This window comes from Oratosquilla oratoria, chromosome 12, assembly GCF_046742065.1.
Source record: "Oratosquilla oratoria isolate Oo_2021 chromosome 12, ASM4674206v1, whole genome shotgun sequence".
Classification (NCBI taxonomy): domain Eukaryota; kingdom Metazoa; phylum Arthropoda; class Malacostraca; order Stomatopoda; family Squillidae; genus Oratosquilla; species Oratosquilla oratoria.
In genome coordinates this window covers 31,134,426-31,156,656 of record NC_134788.1, presented here as the reverse complement: position 1 = coordinate 31,156,656, position 22,231 = coordinate 31,134,426, and the positions used below count along the sequence as shown (strand labels likewise).

General features: G+C 36.9%; 1 protein-coding gene across 3 annotated transcripts; it reads right to left on the bottom strand.

Annotated features, from left to right (window-relative positions):
• Positions 1-1,258: 1,258 nt before the first annotated feature.
• On the bottom strand, positions 1,259-7,551 carry LOC143031230 (uncharacterized). Of its 3 annotated transcripts, XM_076194807.1 has the most exons (3): positions 7,155-7,551; positions 5,069-5,275; positions 1,259-2,997 (listed from the first exon to the last, which is right to left on the bottom strand). In XM_076194807.1, the coding sequence occupies exon 3, from the start codon at positions 2,793-2,795 to the stop codon at positions 1,392-1,394; it is 1,404 nt and encodes a 467-aa protein (XP_076050922.1). In that variant the 5' UTR covers positions 2,796-2,997; positions 5,069-5,275; positions 7,155-7,551; the 3' UTR covers positions 1,259-1,391. The 3 variants fall into 3 exon arrangements, with proteins under 3 accessions (XP_076050922.1, XP_076050921.1, XP_076050923.1); XM_076194806.1 differs by lacking the exon at positions 5,069-5,275; XM_076194808.1 differs by lacking the exons at positions 5,069-5,275; positions 7,155-7,551 and adding an exon at positions 6,809-7,144.
• Between the last annotated feature and the right edge of the window lie 14,680 nt (positions 7,552-22,231).

Here is a 22,231-nt window from a genome sequence, read left to right as displayed (position 1 = left end):
TATCAATAAATCCCGGTTGCAGAAATTAGACAGTTCTTGAAATAACAGTTTGTTATCTGCTAATGATAATGTCTTTGGCCTATATATTACACCTATATTAATTTTTTGTCCATTTGTTTGGGTTAACTCAACCCACAAACTATCATATGCATCCTGTTTCACTTTCTCTAAAACACAAGCATGAACATTGTTTTTAACGTACAACAGAACACCCCCACCTTTCTTGTGGTTTCTATCCCGATGAAAGTGTTTAAATCCCACAATATTAAATTCAGCTTCGAACTCTGTACCATTTAACCATGTCTCAGTTATTCCTATCATATTGAGATTTTCGCTTTTGATATACGCCTGTATTTCTTGAAATTTGTTCCTAATACTACGAGCATTAAAGTACATGGTTTTAAGAAACTCGTGATTATTTTTTTTTACACATTTTGAGTTTCAATATCATGTCTTACATTATCATTTTGTTTCTTATTTATACTTTGCTCTATATTATTATTTGGTCCTTCATTGACATTCAATGCCTTATTAATATTTCTCCCATCAAAATTAACATTAACATTTTCCCCATCACAGACATCTGGTCGAACATGGTCATCCAATCTCTTTTGTACATTTTGTCCCCCTACGTCTCTGTGATTCACGCCGGCCTCCCGTCGTTCATTGACATTATGTCCGGCATCCCTTCCTAAAATTATATTTTGTCCTCCAGTGACATTATATCCTACCGTGATGTTTTTTCCTCCACTATAATTACATCCCATCATGATCTTTTGTCTTCCACTGTCATTACATCCTATCATGATATTTTGGCCTTCATTGACATTCTGTCCGGTATCCCTTCCTAAAATTATATTTTGTCCTCCACTGACATTATATCCTACTGTGATATTTTCTCCTCCATTATCATTACATCCTATCATGATATTTTGTCCTCCACTATCATTACTTCCCATTGTGATCTTTTGTCCTCCACTGTCATTACATCCTATTGCGACATTTTGTCCTATGACATTACATCCTAATGTAACATTTCGTCCTCTACCGACATTATATCCTAAAATTATATTTTGTCCTATACTGGCACATTGTTCTACATTAATGCTATACTCAACACTGTTTTCCCAAGTACATTCTATTTCCCCTTCACTTTGGGCTTCTACCCATACATATATTGTAATTAAAACATTTCAAATTCATCTTAAAAACCTTGTGTGCACATATTTTTTTTTATTCCTTTGTGCACTAGTTGTAAAACATGTATGGACACACATGAGGGAACATTTTTCATCATATATATCACACTGGAAAAGTTTCTCTCCTGTGTGGGTCGTTATATGTTCTTTAATATTACCTTTATCTAAGGAAGCATAATCACAAATATCACACTAGAAAGGCTTCCCTCCTGTGTGGGTCCTCATATGTTTATTGAGAGTACTCTTTTGTGCGAAAGCAGAACCACACAGGTCACAATGGAAAGGCTTCTCTCCTGTGTGGGTCATCATATGCTCTTTGAGAGTACTCGTTCGTGCGAAAGCAGAATCACACAGGTCACACTGGTGAGGCTTCTCTCCTGTGTGGGTCCTCATATGTTGTGTCAGACTGCTCTTTTGTGAGAAAGCAGAATCACACAGGTTACAATGGAAAGGCTTCTCTCCTGTGTGGGACATCATATGCTTTTTGAGACCACTGCTTTGTGAGAAAGCAGAATCACACTGGTCACACTGGAAAGGCTTTTCTCCTGTGTGGGTCCTCATATGTTTTTTTATATAACCTTTATTTGAGGAAGCATAATCACAAATATCACACCGGAAAGGCTTCTCTCCTGTGTGGGTCCTCATATGCTGTTTGAGATTACTCTTTTGTGAGAAAGCAGAATCACAAAGGCCACACTGGAAAGGCTTCTCTCCTGTGTGGGTCATCATATGCTCTTTGAGAGCACTCATTTGTGTGAAAGCAGAATCACACAGGTCACACTGGAAAGGCTTCTCTCCTGTGTGGGTCCTCATATGCTTTTTGAGACCCCTGCTTTGTGAGAAAGTAGAATCACAAAAGCCACACTGGAAGAGCTTTTCTCCTGTGTGGGTCATCATATGCTCTTTGAGAGTATTTGTTCGTGTGAAAGCAGAATCACACAGGTCACACTGGAAAGGCTTCTCTCCTGTGTGGGTCATCATATGCTTTTGGAGAGAACTCTTTTGTGTGAAAGCAGAATCACACAGGTCACACTGGAAAGGCTTCTCTCCTGTGTGGGTCCTCATATGTTGTGTCAGACTGCTCTTTTGTGAGAAAGCAGACTCACACAGGTCACATTGGAAAGGCTTCTCTCCTGTGTGTGTCATGATATGGTCTTTGAGAACACTACTTCGTGAGAAAGCAGAATCACACAGGCCACACTTGAAAGGCTTCTCTCCGGTGTGAGTAACCATATGATGATTGAGAGATTTTTTATGTATGAAAGTAGAATTGCACAGGTCACACTTGAAAGGCTTCTCTCCTGTGTGGATCATCATGTGAACTCTGAGTGGATACTTTTGTAAGAAAGCTTTATCACACAGGCCACACTGGAATGACCTCTCTCCTGTGTGGCTCCTTTTATGCCTTCTGAGGTTACTCTTATCTGCGAAAGCAGAATCATAAAGGTCACACTGGTAAGACTTCTCTTCTGTGTGGGTCCTCAAATGCTTTCCGAGATAAGCCTTTTGTGAGAAAGCAGAATCACAAAGGCCACACTTAAAAGCTTCTCTCCTGTGTGGATCATCGTGTGAGCTTTGAGATGAGTTTTGTGCCATTTGAGATCACTCTATTGTGAGAAAGCAGAATCACATAGATCACACTGGGAAGGCTCGTCTCCAGTGTGGGTCACCATGCGATATCTATGATGACTTGTGATATAGTTGTCTCGCAGATGTCACACCAGATTCTCTTCATCGTATGATGCATATGGAATCTGCGGATAGCTCTTCCAAAGAAATGGTGATAGTTACCCTCATCCTGAAAAAAAGAATATAACCATAAGACTGACATCTAACACTTTGAAATTGTGTAATACACTGTAATAGGAATGTGGATGTTTCATATACAAACCTTTTCATACTCAATTTCCTTGATACTTAAACAGACTGTTTGTCCATCTCATCACCTAACATATAATAGGTAGGAACACTAACAGATATGGTGCTATAATATATTGTATTCTACTTTTTTATTAGAAATGTGCTGGAAATCATCCAAGAGATACTACATGCTGCTGCATACTCAACCCACCATGACCAGAAGGACTCAAGTTTTGCTCTAGCCTTCTTCATCACATCACAAGATTTGGAAGTGGGGAATGGCCCAGCTGGCCTAAATCTTTACAAGACCTACTCTAGAAAGGTTTAATACATTCATCTCACTCAAATAAGTGATACAAGTCACATTGTTTAGGACACACTAGTAAGTGGTATACCATGTTTTTGATCCAAGAAATTGTACAGGTACTTTCTAGGGTTATTCATGTGGGTATATAGTAAGATTAAGTAGTACTTTTGCCCAATATTTGATAAGGAAGAAGGATGTATCTAGGTGGTGTATTGTGTTTTTGATATAAGAAATTGTACTGGCACTTTCTAGAATTTTTCATGTGGATATATATAAGATTAAGTAGTACTTTTGCCAATATATGATAAGGAAGGAGGTCGTATCTACTCAATTCCATGCAAAAATTGTGACAAATGCTATAAAGGTTAGACTGGAAAAGAATTAACAGTAAGGTTAAAACAACATTAGTATCATGTCAGGAGTGGTCAAATGTCAAACATTAATTGTCCATTTAAGGGGCTTTAATCACTGCATGAATTGGGAGGGTGCAAAAGACATTGTTAGAAATAAGTTATATTTGACTAGAAATATAATAGAATCCAGTTTGATTAAAGATACATTTATCAACAGTTTAAATTGAAGTAATGTACAAACTTGATCATTTTATTGTTAAAAACAGTGGTGGGCCAAACGTCCGCTGCCACGAACTGTATAGATTAACCATGAGAGACTCCCTCACAACCTCTTCCTGTTCCCATCTATGGCTTCTCACTTTGTACACATACCCATTTTTGTATCATCACTGTATGTACCCTGAAGATGTCTAAATAGACAAAAGGGCTCAGTCATCCTTTTATTATTTTCCTTGGTGATTTTTTATGCATACAGTGGTACCTTGATATAGGAGTGCCCCACCTTATAAGATTTCCAAGACATGAGTTGCCAATAGTTCAATTTTTTTGCTTTGAATTGCGATCCAAAATTTGAGGTACAAGCCACTGCTTGTTAGCACATTGAACACCACGACACAACGCCTGCCCAGCATCCGCAGTCAACATATTTACCTCTCTGAGAAAGCATCTGTGATAAGTTGTGCTCACGTTTTGTGCTTATTGTTCATCTGTTTTATCAAATTTCTATTTATAACCATGGGTCCTAAGAAAGAGAGTGGAAAGAACAGTGTTGAGAAGAAGAGGGTCATGTCCATTGAATTAAAGCTTCAAATTATAGAAAAAAGTGAGCGTGGTGTGCAAGTAATGGACTTGGCAAGGCAGTACAAGCATAGTACCGCTATGATATGTACCTTACTAAAGAAGAAGTCAATAATGGCTATACTGCCTGCCAAGAGCATTAAAATAATTCATAAGCTCTGGACCTCTGTCCATGGAAAGATGGAAAATCTGCTCTTTGTGTGGCTAACAAAGAAGCAGCTTGCAGAAGATACCATGATGGCGGCTATTGTCTGTGAGAAGGTAAAAGCCATTTACACTGATTTGCTGCAGCAGATCCAAGGCACTTCAGCTGATGAAGCACCAGAAAAGTAGTTTAAAGCCAGTCAGGGATGGTTCAATTTTTTTTTTTAGAAAAAACTAGCATTCACTCCATCATCACTATTTTAAACTTTCATTTAATCTGGCTTCCACTAAACAGAGACTTGTTAAATCAGGCTTCTACTGTACTACAATTTGAAAGGAGATTTGATCAACTCTGGGTCAATCAAGAGGCTAAAAATAATTTTAAACAAAGTCACTAGTTGACGCACCCGGTCAAGGTCAACTGTGGGAGGACACAGAGGACCTAATCAGAGGCCTGACCTACCCAAGCTACAAGTAGGGTTCATCAAACGACAACCCGGTATCCCGGGGTTTCATAATTTTCCTGAGTGTACTACTCCTGGGATTTTTCCAGCATAAGCTATTTGATTCATCTACAAGTTACAGATCTTGCAAATTTCCCGGGATTCTCACGCCTACGTGAATACAAGGAAATCATGGTATGTCTCAGTTTCCTGTCAATACATTGGGAAGGTATGAATTATAACATTCTAAACACATGACATGTTGATTATGTTAACCTCATAATATATCTAATACATATCATATGTATACAGTATACATATACTAGCACATTTTGCAGGCAACACATAAGAAAACGTAAGTACAGTATATAAAGAAAATGCCAATTCTATTTACAAATGGTTAATGTATTACACAGTCAAGACGTCAGGTACCCCCTCCCCCTCCCTACCACCCCATCCCTCTTTCCACTATTAGCTGCTTATTAGGATTTTATGGCCGACTTTTTCAGAGTAACATGTTCTCAATTACTTTTTATCTGATGACGAAAAATGAATCTGAAATGTGTGTGAAAAAAAACTGGTAACATCAGTAAATGATGTGGAAGGAGTACAGTAATCAAGAAAATGTTGGCACTTCATTACTAATAATAAATACTGATTACGAGTAATTTCAAATTACCAATAACTACTAATTACTATTATAAACAAGACGCAAGAGTTTCCAGGGAGAGACATGATCCCAATGTCCCGGGAAAATCATGGGCTCTCACTAAATTGTCGTCCTCATGGAAAAGTTGGGAATCCTGAGAAAATCCCGAGACATGTTGTTACGTGTGCTTCATTTCCTGTGCACCAGGATAGTCCATGGAGTATCAAACACCTTTCCCGGGAATGAATGTCTATGGGAATGACGAAATCCCGAGTCCCGAGATCTCATAGCTACAAGTGATCTGGGCATATAAGTCATATCTGCATACAGTATCAATGTAAGATTATATTAGGGAAGGTATAACTTCTCAAGCTATAATTCACTGACTTGTAATTCATACAACATGGATTTGTGCAGTGAACATCAAAAAACTTTTTACTTGCAAAAAAATCATAATCAGTGCACAGTGAATTTAGAGTGAACTTCATCAATTCTTGATTTTCATACCGAGGAAGACAAGATGGAGCTCCATCTCCTAATAGAAATGTAAGGACAGTGGACGTACACAGGATGCACACATTGATAAATATGAAGATACTTCTCAGTTTAATTTTTTTTTTCATGCATCACTACCAACATTAACATTAATTTGTGATACATATATGGTATTCCAAATCCTCAATGATAAGAGCTAGCCAATTATAGAGGTAAGAATTGCAGCCGTGAGACATGACCTGAAATAACCTAACCTAAACCCCTGGTTCGCCAATCTCTTTTTTTTTCTTTTTATAACTACTATAGTTTGGTGTACGTATATTTGGAGTTCGAAATGCTCACAATAATAAGAACTTGCCTATGATATAGGCAACTGCAATTGTGAGACTCGTAAACATCTTGACAAATACCTGCACATTTACCCCTGCCCAGAATGCCAAATACACAGCCTAACAGGAATTCTTTCATCAAAACTCAAAAGACATTGACTCAAAATTATTTGCTTTGAATTTTTTTTTATTGAAAAGGCTTAAATGCTCATTGATTTTTTTGCTACTTACATCTGCATCTTGTAGTTTTGCAAACCTAAGCTAGGGTTTGACATTAGAAATGTTGCTTTGTGCAATTGGATTCCCACAAAATAGTCAATTCGCCTTCTAATAATGTAGAAAACATAACGAGTTAATGCAGTCTGCCTGCTGAGACCCCGATATAATGGTAAGACTCGCCTTTAGAATAAGGTTCGTCTTTTTCTGATGATTCCTCAGATACCAAAACTGCGAAAAACCTAATTATTAGACTTAAATGTGTTCTGCCTTTTGACGGCAGAATTGTAGTGTAGCAAGTGTCAATGCGAACACACCACTCATGCACTGAGCTACCTTACCACTATATGATTGCACTTACCAATTCAAGAAGAAAGCACACTTGCTTGGCTTGTATAAAACACAGTAGGAGGTCTAGAAATAGCTGAAAGAGTGCAACTCCAGGCTCGACAGTCTATGACACCATATGTAATCACACATTACAGCGTAGGAAGAGTTGCCAGATTCTGAACACAATAATATCGTTCAGGGACCACAAATATATTGTTTTCATGACAAAATCATGGTGCTGTTATCAAAGAAATATCGTACTTTTTGAGATCTAATATCTATCCCTTGAGATAAATAAAATGTGGATTCAACGCGTCATTTCTAAATTTGATTGAGAAACTCCAATAAATGAGCTTTCACAAATTAGTGTTTCATTGGATTAATCAAATAATCACATTTTTACACATACCACATCTCAAAAGCAAATCACATACATTAGGCCCCATCATCAGTGTAATCAAATGAAACATTTTATTTTTAAGACAAACATTTGTCACAACTTTGCCGTCGTGACACACTGCGTATTACTTCTGAATTCTTCGTCCCGTTTCAACACTTTTCGGTCATTACGTTCCTCTACTCCAGGGGTGTGCAACCTTTTTTCCCAAAGGGCCACTAGTCACGACTCAATTGATATGAAGGGCCACATAACCTTTATAACTATTTCATGTTATTTACTACGATCGTGCCACCCCCATTTCTAATCATGTTTTCTATTTTTCTCTATAGGTCATGGATCGCTTCCTAATTCCCCACAGGAGGCAACATGTTAATGACGACGATCAAGAACCATGTACTTCTAGTTCTACTGAAAATTCGGAGTTGGAAGAGAAGGTGGATGATGACAGTACCCACAAAAACACAAGACGTCCTCCAGGGCCAAACAACATCAGCCTGCTGCCAGATAGTGGGCCTACCTGTCCTGATTTGAAGAAATATCCTTCACACATGTAAGGTGGTCAGACAAGATCATTCAATAAATGATGGCACCAACAATATTCTTGGCTTGAATAGTCCGTGGTCAAAGATGCAGCTTACTGTTTTGCGTGTCGTCATTTTACAACTTCCCATCTTGGTCGAGCTGAACAATCATTCACCCACAACGGATTCAAGAATTGGAGGAAGGCAACCGTGTCTCCGAAGGCTCATGATACTTCAGCTTGTCAAAAATTTGCGATGCAAGCTTGGGGAGAATTCAAATTGCAGAAGGTTACAGGGGCAACAATTTATCAAGCCATTGATGCCGGGCATGCCAAGACAGTGGTGGATATTCGTTAAAGCAGTTATTGATGTACTTCTCTATACAGCATGTCAAAATGTTGCCCAGAGAGGGCACAGAGAAGGGGATGAATCCGACAATCGAGGAAACTTTTTGGAATTACTTAATGTGCTAGCCAAGTATGGTCATACAGTTGCAAAAAAAAAGTTAACGGTCCGGGGAATGCAAAATATACTCACCACGATATACAGAATGAATTATTTGAAATAATGGCAGATATGATCAGAAAGGAGATAAGTGATGAGGTGAAACAAGGAGTGCACTCTGCCATCATGGTGGACGAATCGAAGGATATAGCGAAGAAGGAGCAGATCTCTATAGCTGTGAGGTATCTCCATGATCAGGAACTTCATGAAGAATTCTTGGATTCCACACCAGCTGAAGGCCTTGATGCAGAATCGTTACTCCAGAAGATAAAAGAAACTTTAGCCAAATGCAAAATTGACCACAATACCTGTGTCGGTCAGTGCTATGATGGAGCGGCAGTTATGTCGGGTTGCACCAATGGGGTCCAAGAAAGATTCAGAAGATATGTTTCACAGGCTGTATACATCCACTGCTATGCTCATAGGCTAAACCTCGTTTTAGTTGACTGTGTAAACAATATAAGGTCAATCTCTGAGTTTTTCGTCACAATCCAATCACTGTACAATTTTTTCTCCTCGTCGGTAGTGTATCAGGAATTTCTAAAATTGCAAAAGGAGCTGAACCCAGAAAGACCCCATATAGAACTCAAACGGTTATCGGACACCAGATGGGCATGCCAACACTCAGCCTGCCAAGCTGTTAAGAGGACCTTGCCCGGCATCGTTGCAACCCTAAAACATTTAATGGAAGGGGGAAATGTGGACAGGGCCAGTGGAGCAAGGTCACTCACTGCCCTTCTGGATCACCATTTTGTGAGGAATCTGGTGTTCATGGAGAGTTTGCTGCATTTGACGAAAACCTTGTCAGATCAACTCCAGTCCCCCGATCTCCAGCTTGCCTCAGCAGTTGATTTGGTTGAAGCAGTGATGTCTAGTCTCACAGAGATGAGAAACGAAGAGAGCTGGGAGCAACTACGAAATGATGCTGAAGAATTGTGCCAGACTGTAGGGATTCGCAGACAACTTGCACGTCAGAGGCAAAGGGCAGCCCCAAGATACTTGGATGAGTTTGTCATAACATACGGCATAGGACAAGATGATGATTCGAATGACTCCGATGTTACTAAGAGACGGATTTACTATTCCGTGATAGACAAGTTTCTCAGTGAGTTGAGAAGAAGGTTTTCCGGCGATGCATGTCAGGTACTTATTGGAGTATCTGCCCTCAGCCCCAATCATCCAACCTTTTTGAACAAGGAAAAGCTATCAGGAATGGCTGCAAATTACGGGGTGGAGGACAAAGATCTATCCGTAGAGCTGCACCAACTAAGAAGGTTGATTGCCAGAAAGCAGGAGCAGGGAATGGAAGTGGACACACCTATGCAACTTGCCATCATGCTCCAACTGTACAAAGATGCATTTATAGATTTGTATAAGATAGTGCGTATTAATGTTACTCTTCCAGATAACTCAGCATCATGTGAAGGAAGCTTTTCGTACCTTAAGCAACTGAAAACCTACTTGTGTAACAGTAGCGGTGACAATCGTATCAGTAATCTTGGAGTATTAAACTTCAATTCCCAAAGAACAAAGATTTTACACAGGGATATGATTATCGATGCATTTGCTGCCAACCATAGGAATAGCCGTATCATTTTAAAGTAGGTGGAACAATGTATTTCCTGAGATATATCATCGTGAGTTTCTCTTCTTTTTTCAACTTTAACTGTTTATGGTTGAAATCCGTGACATGTCAAAACATCATGGATTTACTGGCTTTTTTCATATGAAGGACACTGAATGAAGAAAACATATATTTCTATCTGTTTTTAAAACTATTCTTAAGGAACAACTTGCAATTAAGTCTAGCAAGAGGATTACATTTTTGTCATTGAAATATGTAAATAATTTCTAGGGAAGTGCTTATGTTTCAAAAGTGTTTGTTCAGCTATTTTTGAATTTCATTTTCATTCATGTAAATGTTTTACAAGCCGTAAAACCTTTTTTTTCAATTTTTGTTTATTCGACAATTGAAGAAATATAGCCTACTTCAGGTAATGTTTAATGAAGCAATTTACATGGGTTAAAAGGGTGATTAGATGCCACGGCCCACAATACTATATAAGAAGGTTTTGAATTTCCACATTGGCCCTGAATTTCCTATGGCATGTACTGCATGATAGATTGGTCACGGTAATAATATACACTTGATTTCCTTCCTTACCCAATTACACAATTAGATGATTGACAGACAATAATACCCCATTCGTAGACATTTAATTCCAGCTCAAGAAACCCTAGTCACAGCATGCAGAGCATGTAGAGGGGGTTTTGATTACAATCCTGCCCAAAGTACCGTGTCATTTTTTGCAACCTAAGTGGAATAGCAGCTCGGTGAAGTGATAATAATAGACCTCCAGCAGTGGGTTTGGAAACTCGATATACCTCACTCGAATAATAGATAAGTGAGGTTAGAAAATCAACATTTTTTTACCGGGATCAAAACAGCATGGTATGCCTCCCATGTTCAGATGTTCGTGAATGATTATCATCTGAGTTTATTTTCTGAGACATCCCCCCCTCCTCGTCAACATGTTGAGTCCCTCCTCAGCCCCCGACAAAAAATCTTAGCGGAGCTCCCTCCAGGGCGGTGCCCCTGGACCCCACCAAGGACCCTAGGCCGGCCCCTTTGACCCCATGGCGGACCTTGGACTACGCCTTTCGGATTGCCGCTAACGCGGAAATTATAGTACTATAAGCCACCACAAAAATTTGTTCAGCCCCTCCCTTAGCCTCCCCAACTAAAAATTCCTGGCGCCGCCGCTGCAAATTATAATGTGGATTTCAAAGACTGCATTTCCTAGGAGCATGAGGTCCAATTAAAGATCTATTTAACTTTTACCCATCATTACGTACAAACGGTTACATAATAATAATATCAAACAATAGAAAGCGATAGAAACACACAGAGATCAAGGATACATTAGAAATGTATATATATATATAGATTACGTAAACACAATGTGTTATACTGGTCATTCAACAGAAACGATGTTAAAACATGTAGGAACCACAAAAAAAGTGCTACTTCGCTATGCAATCTACAGTCAATTAATGTGCAGTATAGCAGCGGAATAGGAGTAAAGAAATCAACGACGGAGTAGCCATTGCTGTAAGATGCAGGCTTGAAGCATAAAATAGTACCGGACTTGGAAGATTCAATCCCAACCGTACATATAGAAACAGAGTCCCCTTTAAGTATAAGAAAAAGGAAACTAAAACACATTGGCCCAGATTTCCCAATTTACATTTGACAGATTCCTTGAAGATGTCTCAAACAGACGAAAACGGTCGGTCACCATTTATCTAATTTTCCAGTCGACAATAATACTAACAGAAACGAAGAATCATTACTGAAATGCAACATTCTTTTTGCACCACTATTATACATTTTATTTGTTAATATAATGAACGTTTAGCATAGGGGCTAAAGTGTTTACAAATATTTATGCTTCATGTCGCCTCACAAGGATTCTGAAATGTTTACTAAAGTGTCTCCTTATACAATGAACAAAGGTACTTGGTATGTTTATTAGATGTCGGAGATAATAGTATCTACTACCAATGTAGGATATCTTATTGTCTATTATTTTCTATATTTCTAAAAGGTTTTTCGCTAGTTTTTCTCAGAATGTTTCGCTTAGTGTTATGAAAATTTTCCAAATTCATCGTCTTTATATTTATAAAAAAAAAAAAAAATCTCTACACGTTTTCTCATAATGTTTCGCTCAGTGTTTATGTGAAGAAAAAAATAAAATTTCATCGACTTTTCTATATTCAAAAAATTCTCTACATGTGTTTAAGGATTTTCTCAGAATGTTTCGCTCAGTGTTAATATGAACAGAATTGCCAAAATTTATTGTATTTTTTATATCTTAAAACATTTTCCTCTCCACTTCGTTCAGTTAATATGAACTCAATTGTCAGAACGTTTCGCTCAGTGTTAAAATGAACATAATTGTCAAATTTTATCGTATTTACTATACGAGTATTTTTCATGTTTTCTCTACAAGTGTTTAAGGGTTTTCTCAGAATGTTTCGCTCAGCGTTGATATTGACACAATTGTCAAAAATCATCTTTATATCTTTAAAGCATTTTTCTCTGCATGTGTTTAAGGGTTTTCTCAGAATGTCTCGTTCAGTGTTAATATGATCACTTTCCAAAATTCATCGTATTTTCTATATTTCTAAAAGGTTTTTTGCTAGGTTTTCTCAGAATGAAAATATTACAAATTCATCGTCTTCTTCATATCTATAAAAAAAAAATCTCTACACGTTTTCTCAGAAAGTTTCGCTCAGTGTTTATATGAAAAAATCAAAATTCATCGACTTTTCTATATTAAAAAAAATTCTCTACATGTGTTTAAGGAATTTCTCAGAATGTTTCGCTCAGTGTTAATATGTACAGAATTGCCCAAATTTATTGTATTTTTTATATCTTAAAACATTTTCCTCTCCACGTGCTTAAGGATTTTCTCAATATTTCCTCCAGTTAATATGAACTCAATTGTCAGAATGTTTCGCTTAGTGTTAAAATGAACATAATTGTCAAATTTTATCGTATTTACTATACGAGTATTTTTCATGTTTTCTCTACAAGTGTTTCAGGGTTTTCTCAGAATGTTGCGCTCAGCGTTGATATTGACACAATTGTCACAAATAATCTTTCCTATATCTTTAAAAGAAATTTCTCTGCACGTGTTTAAGGGTTTTCTCAGAATGTTTCGTTCAGTGTTAATATGATCATTTTCAAAACTCATCGTATTTTCTATATTTCTAAAAGTCTTTTCGCTAGGTTTTCTCAGAATGTTTCGCTCAGTGTTGATATGAAATTTTTCCAAATTCATCGTCTTCTCCATATTTATAAAAAATCTCTACACGTGTTTAAGGATTTTCTCATAATGTTTCGCTCAGTCTTAATATGAACAATATTGTCAAAATTCATCGTATTCTTTATATTTAAAAAAAAACTCTCCACGTGTTTAAGGATTTTCTCAGAATGTTTCGTTCAGTGTTAATATGAACATAATTATCAGAATGTTTTTAGTATTAAAATGAACATAATTGTAAAAAATTATCGTATTTTCTATTCGAGTATTTTTCATATTTTCTCTGTGTTTAAGGATTTTCTCAGAATGTTTCGCTCAGTGTCAATATGAACAGAATTGCCAAAAGTTATTGTATTTTTTTCATATATTAAAACATTTTCCTCTCCACGTGTTTAAGGATTTTCTCAACATTTCGTTCATTAATATGAACTCAATTGTCTGAATGTTTCGCTCAGTGTTAAGATGAACATAATTGTCAAAGCTTATCGTATTTTCTATACGAGTATTTTTCATGTTTTCTCTACAAGTGTTTAAGGGTTTTCTCAGAATATTTCGCTCAGCGTTGATATTAACACAATTGTCAAAAATCATCTTTTCTATATCTTTAAAGCATTTTTTCTCTGCACGTGTTGAAGGGTTTTCTCAGAATGTTTCGTTCAGTGTTAATATGATCACTTTTCAAAATTCATCGTATTTTCTACATTTCTCAGAATGTTTCGCTCAGTGTTAATATAATTTTTTTCAAAATTTATCGTCTTTTCCATATTTAAAAATATTCTCTACACGTGTTTAAGGATTTTCTCAGAATGTTTCGCTCATTCTTTATATGAACACAATTGTCAAAATTCATCGTATTTTCTATATTCTAAAACATTTTTCTCGCCATGTGTTTAAGGATTTTCTCAGAATATTTCGTTCAGTGTTAATATGAACACTATTATGAGAATGTTTCGTTTAGTGTTAAAATGAACATAATTGTCAAAAATTATCGTATTTTCTAAACGAGTATTTTTCATATTTTGTCTACAAGTGTTTAAGGATTTTCTCAGAATGTTTCGCTCAGTGTTGATATTAACACAATTGTCAGACATCATCTTTTCTATGTTTGTAATGCATTTTTCCCTCCACGTGTTTAAGGGTTTTCTCAGAATGTTTCGTTCAGCGTTAATATGAACGCTTTTCAAAATTCATCGCCTCTTCTATATTTTTTAAAAGTTTTGTCTCTTGGTTTTCTCAGAATATTTCGCTCAGTGTTAATATGAAAATTTTCAAAATTCATCGACTTTTCTATATCAAGAATAATCTCTACAAGTGCTTCAGGATTTTCTCAGAATGTTTCGCTCAGTGTTGATATGAACATAGTTGTCAAAATTCATCGTATTTTCTATATTTCTAAAACATTTTTCTCACCACGTGTTAAAGAATTTTCTCAGAATGTTTCGTTCAGTGGTAATATGAACACAATTGTCAGAATGTTTCGCTCAGTGTTAATATGAATATAATTGTCAAAATTTATCGTATTATCTATACTTGTATTTTTCACATTTTCTCTACAAGTGTTTTCTCAGGGTTTTCTCAGGAGTTTTCTCAGAATATTTCGCTCAGTGTCAATATGAACACAATCGTCAAAAATCATCTTTTCTTCTATATCTTGAAAGCAGTTTTCTCTCCAGGGTTTTCTCAGAATATTTCGTTCAGTTTTAATATGAACACTTTTCAAAATTGATCGTCCTTTCTCTATTCTAATTTTTTTCTCTGTTTTCTCAGAAGGTTTCGTTCAGTGTTAATATGAAAATTTTAAAAATTCATCGTCTTTTCTATATTCAAACAAATCTCTACACGTGTTAGGATTTTCTCATAATGTGTCGCTCAGTGTTCATATGAACACAATTGTCAAAATTCATCTTATTTTCTATATTTTAATACATTTTTCTCACCACATGTTTAAGAATGTTCTCAGAATGTTTCGTTCAGTGTTGATATGAACACAATTGTCAAAATTGTCAAAACGTTTCTCTCTACATGTATACAAGGATTTTCTCAGAATGTTTCGCTCAGTTTTAATAAGAACACAATTGTCAAAATTCTTCGTCTTTTCTATATTCTTAAAACATTTTTCTCTCCACGTGTTTCGTTCAGTGTTAAGTAAGGCCACGTGCTGAACTGAAAATTTCGCTCCATGACATCTTGATTTCCCCTAGGCCGATTTCCATCTTCAAACTAAATAAAAACACCGTCAATTTTCATCTTCACACAGGGCAAAAAATACCGTCGATTTCCATCTTCACACTAGGCAAAAATATCGTCGATTTCCATCTCCACACTAGGCAAAAATAACGTTGATTTCCATGTTCACACTAGGCAAAACTGCCGTCGATTTCCATCTTCACAGTAGGCAAAAATACCGTCGTTTTCCATTTACACACTAGGCAGAAATAATGTTGATTTCATCTTCACACTAGGCAAAAATACCTACGATATCCTCCTTCATACTAGGCAAAAATGACGTCCATTTACTTATACACACTAAGCAAAATTACCGTTGATTTTCATGTACACACAAGGCAAAACTGCCGTCGATTTCCATCTTCACACTAGGCAAAATTACCGTCGATTTCGATATACACACTAAGCAAAATTACCGTTGATTTTCATGTACACACTAGGCAAAACTACCGTCGACTTCCATCTTCACACTAGGCAAAAATACCGTCGATTTCCTCCATACTAGCAAAAAATGACGTCGATTTCAATCCTTCATACTAGCCAAAAATGACGTCAATTTCCATCTTCACAGTAGGCAAAAATGCCGTCAATTTTGGTTTTCTATGTCGATGTCTTCCTTCACATTTGGCAGAAAAATCGTATACTTTTTGTTCTATTCGCGAAAAAGAAAATCCTTCAACGGGACAGAAATACCGTCAAATTTCCTCACATGGACTTTCTTCACACACGACAAAAATACAGTCGATATATATATATATCCCCCCCCCAAAACGTAAATAAATGAAAAATAAATGAAAATACAAATAGAATTAATAAAGAAAAAAGAAAGGAATAAATAACAATTAAATCACATAAAACGCAATATGTAAATAAGTAAATAGATAAATAAATAGATCAATAAAATGATTAAACAAAATAAACATTTTACCCTTACATTGCCGTATTCTTGCGCATTGTTACATGATTTTTTTTAGCTTAGGGTAAACGCATAATCATTACTTCATTTAGTTTTAGTCTTGCTAAAACGATGCTTACTATCTAACTGATATAGTAAAAAATTGCCATGCTTATGCATACTGTTGTTTTGGAGAAACGATGCGAAATATTGGAATAATTTGAGTAAAAAATGGGCTATTGGCAACTCGACGGCAGTGCTGGAATATGATTGGCTAAATTATGTCGTCATCTTGACTAATTTCGAGGGGAATATACCGTTGAAAAACGAACATGCCTCTTTTGAATATGTATATATATATATATATATATATATATATATATATATATATATATATATATATATATATATATATACATATAGCATATATATATATATATATATATATATATATATATATGTATATATATATATATATATATATATATATATATATATATATATATATATATGTAATCACCCCTAATCTCCCGAAATAATGATAAATTGTGAAAATGAAACGTCAGGACCCGATACTCATGAATAAAGATTCATACAGATACCTTTCCATCAAATAAAGTATTTCCCTATAATACGTTATGATACAGCAGAATACGACGAAGAAATAATAATGGAACATTAAACGGAGAAATAAAGAGAGGAAACGAAACGAAATGAGGGGTTGGAAGGAGGGCCGGCTTTCAGCGACTACAACACTATCTCCCCTTATCCTTGGATACAGTACCTACCATCTGGAGAGAGAGGAGAATGCGCATCTGTCTCTAGCACACATTTCAACGACAAATGATTGGAGCTAAAGAGATGCTAGATGGTGACGTATAGATTCATGAATTGATTTTACATTTTCAATTTATAAATATAGAGAAATACACCTTTAGAATATATCATTTCCAATACAATAAGAATTAGTAAAAGTTGAAAATGATAACTTCCAATATAGTAATAACTACTGCCATCCCTTTCTAATAGGGGTATGAATTACAATTCATAACAATGCACTCCTTATCAGCCTGAAGTTATAGGCATTGAGCACAGTTTTCCTCACACATTCCACAAAGCTGACCATCATGTCGGCCTTGTCAACAAGACGCATATTTGCCGTGTAGTCAATCACAAGGTCTGGTTTCTTTATTACTTCACCTGTCCTGTAATTCACCTTCCCTGTAGTCATCATTTTTCCGGTATGCAGAGTTGACAGCATAATGACTTGACGCTTGCCATGCCACTGCGTTGCCATGACCTTTCCCCACTTCTGAATGTTGTGGTCCCCACTTCTAGTTTTGTGTGCCTTGAAAAGTGGAGGCATGTCTTTTCGTGTCTTTCGAGCTGTACCACAGGATCCTTCTACCCCTTTGTCGTGCAGAGAACGGGACAAATCTGGGGGAATTGAATAATAGGAGGAGTTTGTATACAAGACGTGGCCTTTCTCCACGTATGGTGCAAGCAGTCTTTTTTATAATGCTCCTGGTGCTTCCGTGAGGGTCATTTCGATTGTAATCAATGCTGGTTGGTACCTGTGTATGGGATCATGTCCACTACAATACCAGTCTCACAATCACACAAGACAAACAATTTGATTCCAAATTGGTTCCTTTCCGTCTGCATATACTGCTTGAAAATAAGACGTCCCTTGAATAGCAAAAGCGATTCGTCTATTACCAGCTTGCAGAAGGGTTTGAGAAATCGGCTGTACCGTTCCTTTATCATCATAAACACATCACATATCTTCCACATGCGGTCGTCTGGTCGAGGTTGTGTATTCGTGGCAAAGTGGCAAGGTCCTTAGTAGTGTTTGGAACCTATTTCTTGACATGAATTTCCCGAATGTTGGTGTACCCAGCAACGGTTCTTTTTTCCAATAGTCGCTGATGACATGTTTCTTTGCGTGTGGCATCAGAATAATTAGAGCAAAGAACACAAAGAGTTCCCTGACTGTTGCGTCTTTCCATAACCTGAGGTGGCTGTGTGTATTACTTTCTTCTGAATTGTCACTCACCTGTGTTATGAGATAATTATGTTGTAGATTAGTCTTCTGCACTATTTTGTCCATTACTTCATTGTCAAAGAAGGCTTCTAAATATTCTGCTTCTGTTCCATCAGGTCCAACGGAAAAAAAAAAAAAACTGAAGTCACACCTGATGAGCTAGAGTCAAAATTATGAATGTGAGGCTCAAAATCATGACCATCACTCCAGGAAGAAAAACCCACATTGTCGCAGGGGTTCGTGTCAGGTGGTGTGGGGGTCGGTGCAACTCCTTCATCCTCACTCGAATTCCATTCATACTCTCTCCCCGATGCACCTGGGCCATCGATGTCTCACTACTGTCCTCTGCTCGATGATCGTGATACATGTCATCATATGATCCAGAATTGCCATCAGCTCTTCTTGATGATGATAGCAAAGTTTGATCACTTCGTCGCTTTTGGCCAATGCCAAGTGTTTAGGCACACCTGTTCAGCTAAGCAGTCTGACAAAAACATTTTTTGATTTTTCATCTTTTTGCTGGCGATGAGTGACGATTCAAGCTTTCCGAAAGCTTAATTCAGTCCTGGATGGCGGTTCAAGAGAAGGTGAAGAGGAAGAGATGTCTCCATCGTGGGCGTAAAATCACTTAGACAAAATGTTGTAGCACATTTGTAAATAATAATCACGAAGAACCCACAGTCGCAATAAAAGGAAACTTGGAAAAAAGTATGACTTCTATATTTCGGCTAATAGCTATAGCCCTCTTCAGGAAAGTACAGATTACAAGAATTTGCAGAGACATAAGTACAATCGAGATGTCAGTAGAAGGGGAACACGCAGAGCCAAAACAGGACAATCCGTCACACAGGGCGGAGTCAGAGGTGAGGGTATGTGTGGGTGGTATGAGGTCAGGAGGGAGGCGGGGTGGGAGCGGGGTCAGGAGGGTGATAATTCTTAACCAAGCGGCTCACAGCTAGCCGTGAGATTATGTCCGGGGACCATTGACCTTTGGAGATGTTTAAGTTCGGACATTCTTTGATTAAGGCTGATTCAACAATTTTTCTTCTAAAGCTACAGTTGGGCTTAAACAAAATTTGTCCTTGTCCATGTTAAGACTGATTTTTAGTACTGACGTGTTGGAACACAGCGGAATTTTCCTGGGCATACCTAATGGATCTTTTGTGCTCCATTAACCTGGTGTTAAGATCCCTTCCGGTCTGACCATGGTACACTAAATCACAATCTTTACAAGGAAGGCTATACACTCCTGGGGACTCATTTCCCTTTAACCTTTGATGAACATTAAAAATTTGTTTGTGTACAGTTTTAGGGTAATGGTAGGCAACTGTGAGGCGCTTGTTGAGCATTAATTTAAAAGAAGGACTGATGGAGTTACAGTAGGGAATTTTTAAAACATCTTTGAAAGAGGGTTGTGTAGTGGGAACTGAATTCTTAAGGTGGCTGGCTCTAGCCTTGCTGAGGGCTTGATCCAGGAACCACGACGGGTATGCCAAATTCAAAAGTTGCCTTTTGATGAGGTCAATCTCCCGGTCCAAGAATCTAGGACTACAAATCCTAAAAGCTCTCAAGAAAGGGCCGGAGGCAACACTCCTCTTGGCTTTGTCAGGATAGTTCCTGAAAAAGTGGAGATAGCTACCTGAATGGGTGGGTTTTTCTATAAACTGTAAAAAATAATTCTCCATCAATCCTTCTCATTAAAATGTCTTGGAAAGTGATCTGATGACTTTCTTCCCAATCTGTTTTGAATTTGATGTTAGGGGATAATTGGTTCAACTTGTCCAGAAATACCTCCAACGCACCCCACCTATCATCCCACACTGAGAAAATGTCATCAACATAACGGAACCAAATCATCTCAGGTGGTTTGATGGCGGGTAACAGAGTGCATTCAAAGTACTCCATGATAAATTAGAACCTATGGTGCAACCGAATTTCTGTCTAAAGAATTGTTCCTGGAAAGAAAAGACATTGGAGGAAATACAAAGGCGAACTGGATCAATGATTTTGTTGACTGGAAGGGGGAAATTGTCCTGAAACGGTTGCAGTCTGGTTTCTAAAAATGAAAGAACATCATCAACATTAAAGTTAGTAAAGAGAGAGGTTATGTCAATATTGAGTAACTTGGCATCCTGTATATTGACATTCTTAATTTTGGAAATGAAATCTGAGGAGTTTTTGATGTGAGAGTTAGACAATTGGCCAACAAAAGGTGACAAAAGGTCTGACAGCCATTCAGAAAGTTTACTCGTATAAGAGCCTCGATTAGAAATAATGGGCTTCAAAGGAATATCTGCTTTATGAACCTTCGGAAGACCATAAAAGTAGGGGAGCTTGGGGTTTGTGACCTTCAGATTATTAATGCAATTATCCACTGAAGTCTTGCGAACTTATTTGTTGAACTCTGCGGTTGAGGTCTTAAGGGGGTTTTGTTGAGCTTTTTGTAAGTTTCTGAGTCATTTAACATATCATAGGCCTTCTTAACACAATCAGAATGTTCCAAAGTGGCTTTTCATAAATAAAACAAGTCATTAGGCATATATTTTAATTCTATTGTCTCTTATTTGTCACCAATGTTGTATTTCAGGAGTCTTTTGTGTGACAACAACAATGATAGAGTTGACAAAAGATATTTAATACATATTCTACATTGATCTGATCAATGAAAAAAAGGATAAACACTAAATGGCTGATTACCTTTATTCAGAATTCTTAATTTTGTAAATAACTCTTGAATATACATAACAAGTCCATTACTAATTCTCCACTTGTTTAGTCCTAGCTTCTTACACCTCATTTCTTTTCTCTTCTGTCTTGGGTATTCATCCACTCTTATACACTATCTAAATTGATTGAATTTTCAAACAATTGCCAGCTTTTCACTCTCATAAGCACATCTAAGTAGCATTCTCCTACACAGTGTCTAAATTTGTTTTTTATTTGATTCATTGCTCACAGTCTGTACTAGCTGTAAGGAAGGTTCCTTCAGTATCTATCAACTTTGTCATGTCACAGAACTGTTCATTTTGAAGAGCAAATACCACTATTTGAGTCAAATTTTATATATTTTTTCTCTTACAGAGAAAATTTCAAACCATAAAACTGACTAATTTGTCATTTCTGTACTATCAATCACAATATTATATTTAAAACTAAGGGCATTAACATGATCACTACCAAATGAGAAATCATAATGTGAAATAGAGGATATCAAGCATTGATCATTCTTGTAACACACCCTCTGGAAATCTGTCCTGTAAATGGGTGTAGCAGTTTTCGATATTTCATCCAGCCATTCACTGGCACCTAGTATTTCCTCTGAATTTGACATGCTGGATCAGTTTTCTGTATTTTTTTTTTTTTTTTTGTAATTTCACAAATGGTTACATATTACAAAATTTAGACCATGTCCATGTGCACTATTTACCAAGCCTGGGTGTTGCCTAGTTCTATTTTCCTTTGTTTCCCCTTAAGTAAAGTCAAGTTGAATGTTGGGATGGGTCTTTCCTGTGGCTCCCTTTTCCTGCATCATAATTTTCAACTTGCAATTTCTGCTTTGGCTTTCTTTTAGCGTTGCACTTTGATCTTAGTATTTTTCCTATTCCAAAGCGCTTTTAGTAGCCTTTTTTCATCAGTATCTTCTTTCCTCAGGTTGTTATTCTTCAACAGTAGGTCTCAGTATTTTTTCC

Coding starts and splice junctions, on each gene's coding strand:
- LOC143031230 (XM_076194807.1), bottom strand. CDS start 2,795: ATGGCACAAAACTCATCTCAAAGCTCACACGATGATCCACACAGGAGA.